The sequence below is a fragment of the Lonchura striata genome, unplaced genomic scaffold (genome assembly GCF_046129695.1).
Source record: "Lonchura striata isolate bLonStr1 unplaced genomic scaffold, bLonStr1.mat Scaffold_149, whole genome shotgun sequence".
Classification (NCBI taxonomy): Eukaryota; Metazoa; Chordata; class Aves; order Passeriformes; family Estrildidae; genus Lonchura; species Lonchura striata.
The window spans coordinates 29,913-42,838 of record NW_027461098.1 but is presented as its reverse complement, the minus strand read 5'-3'; the positions used below and the strand labels follow the sequence as shown (position 1 = coordinate 42,838).

General features: G+C 42.2%; 1 protein-coding gene across 3 annotated transcripts in view; it reads right to left on the bottom strand.

The window, feature by feature from the left end:
• The window catches only part of MAP4K3 (mitogen-activated protein kinase kinase kinase kinase 3), a 64,042-nt gene extending 51,116 nt beyond the window's left edge, over positions 1-12,926 (bottom strand). For all 3 annotated transcript variants that reach the window (XM_021538570.3, XM_021538571.3, XM_021538573.3), the window contains exons 1-3: positions 12,698-12,926; positions 4,591-4,648; positions 2,351-2,441 (exon numbers count right to left, since the gene is read on the bottom strand). In XM_021538570.3, the coding sequence (XP_021394245.2) occupies positions 2,351-2,441; positions 4,591-4,648; positions 12,698-12,808 (260 nt within the window). In that variant the 5' untranslated portion in view covers positions 12,809-12,926. The remainder of the gene's footprint in view (positions 1-2,350; positions 2,442-4,590; positions 4,649-12,697) is intronic.

Sequence of the window (12,926 nt, the reverse complement as noted above, 5' to 3'; positions counted from 1 at the left end):
AGATAAAGTCTTTTCCTTCAAAAATACCTATGGATATTTTTGGTGGCAGGGTCAGAAGGGTCAGAAGGGAAGTTATTTAGCTCTTCTTCCCTTACTAAGGGAATCAATTCAGTAATTCACTGTATCTCCACAAAAGGTGCTTTCCAAGAATAGACAATGGGCTGAAGTATTCAAAGGTATCTTCTATCATGGCCATTAACTCTATTTTCACTCAGTAATTTTCATTGGTAAGATGTGACCACAAAAAGGCACTATGCAGAGCAAAAAATCTGGGACTTGCCTAGTCATTCCTGGCCATCAAAATAGTCAGGTGGAAAAAAAAAAATCCCATACAACCACCTTAGAGCAGACAGTAACACAGAAGAACCAAAGGAAAGACTGATTATTGTTCTGCAGCTCCCTGATGACCTGGTCTTCCATGTCCTGCATTCATAAGGCTCTGTTAGAACTGCTGAGCCACATTTCTGACAGGGTTTTTGCAAGGCAATGGTGGAAGTGGCTGAACTTATCTCCGGAGCTGCAAACAAGTGTTCTCACCAACAGGTGACAGCTAGAATAACTGCTGCTCCAAGGAGAGCTTTGTCTTTCTTGGGTGTCCTCTTCTTTTGTGTTCAGAGCGCCCATGGTCCTCAAAGCTACATTCCCAGCTGCTTCCTCTAGGGTTGGGAAAGGTATTGTCCAAACATTACAGGAGTTTTGAGCAGCAGAATTCCCTGGCAGTTAACTCCATGCATTTCAAGGGTCTATTAAAAGCTTGCTTGAAATAATATTAAAGCTTTCCACTGGATTAGCTGACCAAAGCCAGACACAGAAGCAGTGTGACAACCCATGCAAGAAAATTGATTAAGACAGAACCACTGAAGAGACATCTCCAAGCCCCTTCTTTGTTCCCCACAATGATGCAGGATCAGATAGGGACACTTTTGGGGGCACTGGACTCATGGGCCCATGTGGCTGCGTCCTGTTTGATGCCAAAAGTAGCAGCACTGTGGAAGTGGGAAGAAGCCAGAACCCTCCCAGCAAAGTAAAAGACATGAAGCATTAAAGAGTTGCAAATTCTCACTTTTGCTTACTGGGCATTCACTTCCCAGTGTGCAAAAGCCCTACAGAAAACAGAAAAAGAACGTAAGAGGATCAGAAGAGACGACTGCATTTCTTAGTTTTAATCTAGCCTTTTATCACTGTGCCTCAGCACTTTGAGACAGGTGAAGATCACTGTAATATCCAAGAGCCAACAGTGTAGAGTCTTTCTGCAGAGCATATGGTCTAAGCAGCAAGCAGAACAGAGACAGGATCAACAGTACCATTGAGGGTCTACAACTTAACACCCAGGCTAACAGCTAACAGGAAGGTAGAAATGCCATTGTCTGAAAAATCCCTATACAAACAGATGAAATCCTTGGGGAACAATATGCTGGTGACTAGCAAGAATAGGACAATAGTATTTTTCTTATTCTTCTTAGTATTGAAATATGCTTGGAAAACAAAAGGTCAGACAACAAAAGGTCTCAAAGACTGACTTGAATGCCCACACACAAAAAAAAACGAAGCACTCAGCCAAAGAAAGCAGAGAGGACCAAGGAGGAGTGTAAGACAGTGACAAAATATATAGCATATTTGCCAAAATTTAATTCTGAGTCTTCAAAGGTATACTTTGACAGTCTAAGACAAGAGGGAAACTTTTCTTTTAAGAAAAAGCACCTTCAGCTTGAGTACAGAAGAGGCAGTGTTTCATTACTAGTGTTTCAATACTTTAGCAAAAACGCTAAAGATATTTGAGTACAACAATAGTAGTTGTGCACTATCTGTTTTCACATAAAATTTAAAATATCATCAGAAGCAGATTTTTATTATTTATGCTAAGCAATCTGTTCCCACTAGTTAAAAGAAGTAGCTGGTAAGACAACTGAATACATTTGTCAATGTTTCTACAATGCAAATAACCTCACCTACAGAAACAAACACAAAACCTTCACATTCTGGTCAGAAGTTCACACGTTGGAAAAACAGACATTCTACTGAAGCAGATTTAAAAGATACTATATACACAGACACTTCATACTTAACATACTTCTGCTTAATTTTCCACTTATAAATTAGATTCGAAGCTTTTAACCATCAACTCATTTGAAAGAAAACATGACTACATGGTCACCGAACAATTTTGCTGGAAGAAGGATTATTTAGAGAGGGACACTGTAGTAAATAGAACAGATTTGAAGGTGAATGAAAAAAATACACAAGTGGATAACACTTGGTAAATTATATTTTGCCTATGTCACCTTATAGATTTGGCCTTTACAAGGGGACAGGGACACATTTTTAAGTGAACAAAAGAGACAAACTGTACCTGAGATAGCTGCCAAAATAAGCAACAATGTTCGGATGTTTACAGTCTTTCATCATAATGATTTCCTGCTGCACAACAGCAAAATCTTCTCCTGAAATGCAGTAGAACAAGTATTTTCTTTGGCCTGGGTTACAGTCATATCTTAACTTTCAGCACATGTTTATAAAATAAACATTCTCAGTAATTAAGACTAATTATCTGCAAGTTTCACAGACATAAATCAGCTGTAAACCAGCATTTGTTAGCAAGGGCTTAGCAATAAGCAACGATATTCTGAACTTTCATTCTGGGACAGATGGACCTCACATCTGCTGATAGCTCTTACAATATTGCCCATACTTCTTTCTCAAGTCCTTATTTTCCCCGAGACCCCACTGTGTCCATCTGCATAAGCCCTGCCAATAGCCTGGGTTCTTAAAAACACAACAAAACTATTTGCTATTTTTGGCCACATGCCCACACTCATTAGCTCATCTTCTGAAGCAAAAAAAAAAAAAACCCTCAAAACCAGCCACTAGAAGATGCCTGCTGCAATATTTCATCAGACTCCACAAGGATGTAAATTTATGGACTATACCTCACATCCATAAAACACTGACACAGGGGTGACATTTACCTGAATCTCACCATTTGGTACCATGGTTGTCCCAGTCTTTCTATTAAAGGTTCTTACCAGATGTTTATGCTGAGAAAATCATGTGTGAAACTGAAAACACAGCTGAGATGTTTTCCTTTTGGAAACATTTTTTTTCCCAGTACATAACCATACTGATGACCTATTGATCGAGTTATTTATAACCAGAAATATGATATTGCCATGTATTTTATTTAACTGACAGCAAATTTCAAGTCATAAGCTGCAAGTTAACATCTATCTATAGTGTGTTGCTGATGGCTTCCTGTCTCCTGGCTAGACTTCTAAACACACAGACACTAAAGAACAGAGGAATTTATTTTCACACATGGACCTCCCTGAAAGGACACAGTTAATCCAGTATGTGACCAGCATTTTCACTATGTTCAAAAATGAAGTAGAGTAAAGCCTTAAAGCAAGTTCCTAAACATTGTTAACCCCCAGTCTGCACATTGTACACCGAGCTGCAAAATTTCCACAAAAGGGCAGCTAAAGCCTACTCTCTGAGCACCACTCGGGTGTCTAAAGGCTGCCAAAAAATACTGAAGTGCAAGATGCCAGTTGTTCACCCATCACCACAGCATGGGGGCAAGTTCCCCCAGCTGCAGGGCATCCCCATGCTCTGCCCACAGCACAGTTAGCTGGACTGATAACCCATATCATGCACAGCCAAGGACTCCAGCAATGGGAACTGACATAAGAAAAACAAAGAAGCAGAACTAGACAGGAGCATCTGAGATCATGCTTTCAGTGTGAGGAAAAGAAGTGTGATTAATATACACTTTTTGAACTACCTAGTAACATACTGTCCTGTCTTGAGCTTGTAAATGGGTATCGACTGTGGAAACACAATATTTCTAACCTCTTCCAGAATTGTAAGAGAAAAAAAATGGAAAAAAAACAAATACCTTCTTTCCCTTCTTGCCCACATAGACCTTAAGGATCAAACCAGGTAGTTAAAACATTACACACACCCCAACATTAAATCTGGAAATGGAACATCAGTAGTTAGAAGTTAGACAAAAAGTCTGGATGTTTTACTTTCCAAATTAATCCTACTCAACAAGCCTGCTCTTATTAATAGCACAGACTTTGCAGGGCTGAGAACTGATCTGCAGGGCACATGTGCTTTGTGAAATCACCACAGAAGCACAGTGCAAGCATAAATCTAGCAGACAGTGAAGTCCTAATCAGAGCCTCCAAAAGATTTTCAGGAAATGCATTCAACTCCCTAATGTTCAGCTATTATTTCACCCTTCTTTTTAGTTCTTCCTCTACTCTTTTACCAGGCAAGTTCTTTTTGGCTTGCCGTCTTCTTGTGCTCTAGAAATTTTTATAATGCATGGGTCGAACAGAGGACAAAAAAAACCCCACAGTTCTCAGTGAAATTTAAATCAGCTTTCACACAACTGTTCTCCAATTACATTTTTCCTCTTACATCTTGTTTGCCGTGATTTTTTTATTTAGAATAGTGTATTTTCTCCTACACCAGAAGTGAACAATTACCCTTCTTTCAATAAATGGACTTGATAGATTTTGTAAAATTGTTATCTTAAGCACAAAAATATTTACTGTCTGCAGACTCCTTAGTTAAGAAACCACTTACCTGGCTCTAGTTTTATTACTTTAATTGCTGCAAGCTCACCCGTGTTGACATTTCTAGCCTACAAAAAAACAAAAAAGGAATATTTAGAGAGCAGAATACAGCACCCACCTCTGCATTCTTGACTTGATGTTCTCTGACAGCAGTAGTCAAAGAGCAACTGAGGTACACAAGGGTTTAATACAGTGGAACCACTTGTTGGGGAACACCAAACAGCTGATTTATACTGAGAACTGAAGCTTTAAGTCTGCTCAGGAAACTACAATGCCACACAACACTTGAATTATACAAGTCCTCAACCACGCTGTGCTTCCATATGAAAACCCATGAACAAACCAAGCACTGAGACAGAAAAGCAGGTGTAACACACGTGGGTCTCTCAGCAGCCAAGGGATCCAGGGCACACCAAGGGCTGTGCTCTGCAGTGTGTGGACCACTTGCAAGACACCCAGGTGAGCAACGCAATGCTTCTTCCCCATTTTGCTATGTGTGAGGCCCCTTGAACCTTCTTCTCCACAAACAACAGCCTCCCCTTGCTTTTTGGAATTCTTTGAACCCTGTTGCAAGGGGTTCAAAAAAGCAAGGCAGCAACAAAGGAGTTAGGGAGCATTCCCCTCAAAACATTCCTTTCAGACACTCAGCAGCCAACTGCAGCAGCAATGACTCAGGAGCTTCACAGCATTTTCACACACACAATGTTCTGAATTGGAAGGGGTCCAAAATGATCAAGCCCAATCCCTAAGTGAATGGCCCATACAGGGATCAAACCCACAGCCCTGATGCTATTAGCACCATGCTCTGACCCACAGAGCTCTGTCCTGCTGAAGCCTCGGTTCTACTGAGCAACCAAGGAAGTTACATTTGTGAAAAGCCATTAAGAAGCAACATAACCTACTACAAAAATGATTTCTCTTCTACAATTGTACCATTTGACTTCTAATTGAAAACCAAGAAGCCATTTGTCCAGGGCTTTCAGAGCATTTCTGTGTCCCTGCACCCAGCCATGGAGAGAAGGCAGCACGGCTGCTTCCTGGCACTCAAGCAGCAGCAGTAGCTCCTGAAGGATGCCAGCTACAGCCTCCTCTCTCCCCAAGGGAGGCTTGCTACCTGTAGGAGTACAGAATGCAGTGCCCAGGCTATCCCTGCACAGGGCTCGGAGCCTGCTTTTGCAAAGGCCAGAATTATACATGTAGCCAGGGATCCACACCTTTTAAGATACTAATAGTCTCATTTAAGTCAATTGAGGAAGTCAGGAACTCAGAGTCTTTACGGACTCATCAAGTATGTGCAAGGTTTGTTAGGTGGCGGCTTGGGACCTTGTTGTGGAATCAAAAGTGGAAGGGAAAATACCACTAAGACTATAAAAAGTAAACAAGAATAAAGTCTGGAAATAAATGCAGAGGGTATTCCTGTGTTTAAAGATTTACTCAGCTCACTCCTTGGACAGCTGATCTCAAACCTCTCACTACTCTTTGGTGTGGCAACACTGCTGCAATGCTGGGAGCACTGGCATTTGCAAATAATTTGCACGCAGAGAGATTCCGAGACCAGTGGGAATCCTACAAAAGTCAAGGAGCAGTCCAAACCTGACTGTGGAAAAAAGCAGTTAACAAATGTATTTTCTCTAGCAGCCTTCTCTGTAAGCCATTATTTATCCACCCCACCAACGGCAGCAAAGTCTCCAGCCATCACTGGTGGGAAAAAAAAAAGCACAGACATTAAGAACAGCAAAAACAAGAGTTCTGTTCATCTGTACCAGAGAATAAAGGCAACACATGAGAAAATGCCACCACTGAAGCATGAGCTAGGATCTTTATTCCTTATTTCTTTTCCCAACATACTCTCTTCAGAGCAAGAAACAGAAGCAAAATGCTCATGAAGCAAACATCAGCATTTTTTAACCTCCAAGACAAACAAGAAAAATTACTGAAGCTTTATCAAAAACCAGTGATCATCAGGGGGGCTTGTTAACACTTACAGACTTGTTTTAGGGCAACTTGTACTAATAACATGATCAATGAGGTACAGCTGTAGTGGATACAAGTGAGAAGATCCTGAAGTGATATACTCTGGCACAAGCCAGGATGGAAACATTTCACAGGCCTCAGAAGCCCTGCTCATTATTTTTTGTTTTATTTATTTTTAACAATACTGTGGTCCAGCTGTCAGGTGTTTGTGTCACTGACTATGGCTCCACAGGTCACTATACACAGTGATAGGGCAAGAAAAGAAAGACAGGAGTTTGCCTGGGCTTATGAAAACCAGAAAGGAGGAAGAAAATCTGATTTAATGCAGTTCACCAACACCTTCAGCAACAGCAGGCTACCCTGTGCTTAAGGGCATAGATTAAAAAAACATGAGTCCAAGTTGAGAATCTGTAAACTATAATTTTGCATCTTGTTCCATTTGGGTTATCAGTATTGAAGGTGTTATCAACAGCAGGAATATGAACTGACTTTGTTAATCTGAGTATATAAAAAGATTACTCTGATTGTAGGGACAAAAGGACTCCTTGTAAAGGCTAGGGATGAGAATGAAGTACCCCTGACAGGTTTTACTCAATCTCAAATACCTTTCAAATCATCAGCTGTGAAGCAATTCCTCCTCCAAGCTCACTTGAATGAGAGACTGACTGAAGGACTGTACGGTTTTCAACACCTGTTGGAGCTGGCTGTGACCCTGAATTTGGGGGTGTCTAATTATGTACCATACAGCACCTCAGAATGTGGAGGACACTGTCTTGGACTTTTATTTAGGAAAATCCCACTGAAATTACCAGTTGCTTATGGGTTTTGAGAATGGAAAACCAGTAAGCAGTAGGTAGGTGAAGAATGATTTCAAACAAGTACTTCTGAGCTGACAAAATGCAACTAAAATTTTGAAGAGGCTCAGGTAAGAAAACCCCAGCTCATTTTTTTTTACCACTTACACTTACATGCTCTAACTCCCAGCCCTTGTGATGCTGAGGTTTACAGCACCCACCAATTTCCATGAGCAGGATCCTTCAACCCCTTCCTTCAGATGCAGATTTCACTATGTCAATGGAAATAAAGGTTTTCCAGTGGCAAAGATTAGCCTACAATGCCTTCATCTACATGCAGACACTTTACCAAATGTATACAACATTTACAGAATGTCTGCTCTTAAAAACTATAGAAGGATGCTAATTCTATCAGCAGCTGAAAGAACAATACTCTTCAAGAGATCTAGACTGCCATCTGAGCAGGAGTTTCACTGCTAGGTCAAGCTGAAGGAGCACTACTCAATTAAACAGGAAATTATTACTAGTGTACTCTCTAACAACAGCAGGATATCAGAAAAAACTCCTATATAAAAAAAAAAAAAGCCACCAAATAGAAATAAAAGCTAAAAACGGTCAGGCTTTGATTATTCTTCAAATGGAAACTGATAATATAAAGTATATAATACTGCAACAAAGCCAGAAAAGCGAAAGTCTAAGATGGGGGTTTCTGGTTTTGACCTCTTCCTGTGTGAACTATTGAACAAAATGATTTCTAAACAGGTTACTATTCCATGGGAAAACTGGTCCCAGTGTACAAAGAGGTTTCCTGAGCCTGATTAGCACCACTCTACAGGAAAACGCACCCAAGTGACTCCCCAGCCCTCCTCTGCTTCCAGCCTTGAGAACCCTTCTCTTCAGCCTCTCTCAAACCCTCACAGCTTCCCCAGCTAAAAATAATTAGTTTCCACATGCTGGTAGAAAGTGTAATACCACAACCCAAAAGAGTGACTGTTTTAGAAAGCAATGCTTTGATAAAGTTGATGTTAAACAAAAACCTCTGTGCTAGGCACGGATTACTGGTTAAGGAAACCACAGTCCCAGAAACGAAGCCCTATAGCACTTATTCAGCACAGTAAAAACAGGATGGCAAAACATCCACCTCCCTTCTCTGCCTACCTGACAAGCTTCAAAAACCAGTTAAAGTTGAACAGAAAGATGTCAAAACATAGACATTTATTCCTAACAAAGTCAAGAAGAAGCTTCTAAAGCTGTAATATCAATCAGGAAAAATGGAAAACTAAAGTGCCTATCAAAAAGCAACTTTTCAGAAGCAGCAAACTGAAGAATTGATGCCCAGAGTGGATCACCCCAGGAAAGAGGAGCAAGGGGACACACATATAGAGAAGAGGACACAAAAAATAGAAGTTCATCAAAATTCAGGTTCACCTGACATGGACACATTCTCTTCCAACAAAACACAGAAGCTCTATCAGCAACCAGACACCCCAAAATATGAATGGCAGCCGAAAGCAGTAATAGTCACCAGCTGTTCTCCACAGATACCCACAGAACCTTAAATTTTCAGCATGAGGCAGTTAAGCTGGTGGATACAAGACTTTGCTCACAAAAACCAACCTCCCTGCCAAAGGGCTAGGGAACAAAAAACAGGCTTTCCTTTTTGAAAAACAAGACCTCAAATAATGTGCACCCCAATGAGCTGTCTTTATTTGTTATGTGGCTGAAGCCATAAATACCAAAAAGAACTGAAAGAAGGTAAACACAATATAATAGATAACTTCTGCAGGAACAATAATCTCACTGATTATCACAACTTTGAATTTCAGCAAAATAAGGGACTTTCTTGCAGAAAGGTGCTGAAAATCTTTAGAAAGGACCACCTGCACTAGACAAATGGCCTGTAAGACGAAGTTCAACCTTTATTAAATCAAAGCAATTAATTTTTTTAAAAAGATATGCTATGATATAAATTAATTGCATGAACAAAATGGACCTACAATAACCTCAGAAAATACTTCCAAACTCTGTGCAGTTACTACCAAAACCAAATGCACAGGAATAGGGACAAACAGGAAACCTAACAATACAGAGTTTTCACAGAAAAACCTGTGAAAGCATTTGTGAGCCAAACCTTAAAAGAAAGGCACAACTTGCATAGTATCTGGGACTAGGGACTGTTAGAATTTCAGTAATTGTTAGATTGTTAAAATGTCAGCAATTTCACAGCAAGAGACAGAAATGTCTTCCTAAATGCGAGATGGATAAATGCAGAGCAAACAAAAATAAGCAACTACCTCATCTGACTTCAGGAATATTTCCTGAAACTGAGCAGACAGGACATTATCTCTGTTTCAGAACCAATAAATCCTAATTCTTCTCTTATGCTTTGCTGACCACCATATACAATTAAATTCTTTGCAAAAATGAAATATAGAAATACAAAAAACCAGAAATGACCCATACAAGGAATACATGAAGAACTAAGCAATCCAGGTAACACTTCATCTCTTACAACAAATTTGCACTGGTGCTAGAATATACACATTATTGTTAACTGTGACTATTTGATAGAGAGTTAATGGCATGACATGTTACCCATTACCTTTCTTGCAATTAATCCATTATGATTTGCTCCAAGGCCTTTTTGAAAGCTGAACTTTGGTGGGAGTGCAGACAACTGTAAAATATCGGCTTGAGCTAAAAATCCGTACTGACAGTGCACTGACATGTCCCTTTCCAGAAACCAGCCTAGGGAGCAGGACTCACAGCAGAAAGATTGTATCCATCTGACCATATCCTCCTTCCCTTCCAACCTCTGTAGCAGCCCCCAACACCAGCTCCTAAATCAAATTCAGTAAGCTCCAGACCAGCAACTCAGCCTCTCTTTAATAGATTTTTTTTTTTTTTAACAAAACAAACATTTAAACCATGGCCTGCCCTAGCTCAGTTCAACTAGAACAGAGCAAGAGAAGTAGATGTCACTGTGCTCTGCATTCAGCTCCTGAATGCTTTCCCAGGAAATAAGGTTGCAAAAAGTCAGCATTTAGCAAGATTCAACATAACAAGACTGTCAGCTTATTAAGGCAATAATCCCTTCTTGCTAATAGCAGAAACACATTCCTATATGGCTCTCTCTGCTAAGGGGGCAAACCACAAATTACAGCTTGAAGATGCCCAAGTACATGCAGTACTTGGAACCACTCTGCTGGAATCCCACCACTGATGAGCACCGTTGGCACACAGCCAATTTCAACTCCACCTAATTATTTAATCCACCTCAAAGTTCACCTACAGGTGACAGGTGAAGGCAAAAGAAAGAGGCTTTACGAAACTACTCAAACATATGGTACGGTAAGGCATTAGTAAACTCACATGTGGATGACATTTCAGACAATATTACTACTTCTTTGTCACATTAAAAGTAACTGGCTTTCATTGCTGTTTTTGGGCTACTGTTATGCTCCACTTTGAAGACATCTCGGACAAAACCTTGACTCAGAATGAAACAGGCAATAACCCACAAAAGAGAAAAGCACTTCTTGCTTTCCTTACAGTGTCCACAATCTAATCAGAAAACACTTACCTCTCATCTAGAAGAAAGAATTATAATACCAGCCTAGTGTATCCTGGTCCTGCTACATCACCGTCTATCTCAGCTGGTACAGGCAATTGTTAGCATCAACAAATCCACTCTGTGCCTCAAACAAGAAAAAGTCACAAGCAGTGCTAAACACTGGGCACTCACAGAGCACTAAAATGAAGGTTACTGCAATCCAAGTGTGATAAACATCAAGGAAACCTTCACAAATCTTTAACAGGTTTCATATGCACAGTGGTATTGCATACATAAATATTCCAAACTCTGGGGTTGAAGGTAACATCCTTAAAATGAAACAAAAAGACAGATGACTTGGTTAATTCACATCCTTCAGTCACATACAGAACACTGGAAAAAAAATCCAATTGATAAGGTATCAGAGTCAATATGCCAGTTAAAAACTGCAGAAGAAAGAGACACACACAACATAAAACAGTTCACAGAAAAACAAAAACCCAGTGCATAAGGCAAGTAAACTTGGACAAGGTCTGCACAGTACACAAATACTCAAAGAAAGCTAGCAAGGTGGGGCAAACAACACAAAACACCCTTTCAATTAAGCAATTAATAAAGCAGGGAGTTAGCACACCAAGAGTGCAGTAACAAGAGGATTTAGGTCTTGAAACTTCCATGACATTTAAGGGAGATGAGATTAAACCAAAATAAGCCCAACTCAAACAAGACTTCATTCTAGGCACATTCACCTAAAGTGAAAGGCAGCATTAGCACCTGTTCTGTGCACCTCAAACTGTGGAATGGTTATGCATGTTTCCCTACAGTCCTGCCTCCCAACGCAAGTTTCCTCACACACACCCTGTGATGACAAAAATAGGTCAGAAGATGCTAGGAAAGCACACAGTTCAAACACTGTTTCCGCCAGGCTGTACACGACAAACTTCAGCTCTCCCCTCTACTCCGAGGCCACGAAAGAGCAGGTAACAACCAGCGTCATCCCATCCCAGGGAGAGGCTTCCAAATCCCAACAGCCAGCTAGATACACAAATAACAACATACACTGGCAAAGCAGAGAAAAATGGCAAAGTGCATTTGAAAGCCCCTCAAAAAAAGAAAACAAAAATAACCCCCCCCCAAAACAAAACCAAAAAAAAAAAAAAAAAAACCAGAAAAGAAAATCCAAGCCAAATTATGTTTAGCTGATTTTGCTTTAGCTTTGATTCTCCTACGTTTGCTGAAGTTAGGTCGAAATTCTGAAAGTCTCATCCTAACGACAACAGTTCGCCCTCCACATCTTACGCCGACACAAACACAATACACCGGCATTACCATCACGACACGGCGATGGGAGCAGGGACCGGGTCTAATACGGTGACATTTGGAACCGAGCTAGGAATCTCCCCACACCTCTAGAGCCGCCGGCTCGCTCTGGCAGCGACTCGACCCCCAAGCTCCGCCCGTAGCACGGCCGCCCGAGCCGGCACCCAGCAGCAGCGGCCAGAACCGACCGCCGGGGCGGCTCCACGGCCGCCGGAAGCCGGGACGGGGCCGGTCCCGCACCGCTCGGCCGCCCCGGGGACGCGGGCGGGCGGGGGCGGCAGGACCGGCGCCCACCGGGGCCGTGCCGGTGCGGCGGCGCAGACCCCGCCGGAGCGGGGCGGCCTCGCTGCCCTCGGGAGGGCCGGGACACGCCGCTGGGCGACAGAAGCCCTCCCAGATTTTGGAGGACCGAGGTGCTTGAGAGCGGAGAGGGGGACACAGGCGACACCCCCGCCGGGTCACGGTGCAGCGCCTACCTTGTAAACGTCGCCGTAGGTGCCGCTACCGATGCGCTGGATGAGCTCGAAGTCTTCCTGGGGGTTGCGCCGCGACAGGTCGCACACCCGCCCGCCTCCGCCGCCGCTCATGGTGCCGGGGGAGGCCCCGCTCGGCCGCGACCCCCCGGGCCCGGGGCGGAGACGGGGAGCGAAGGCAGCGGCCCCGAGCGCTCACCGCCGCCGCGCAGCCCGCCCCGCCAACATGGCG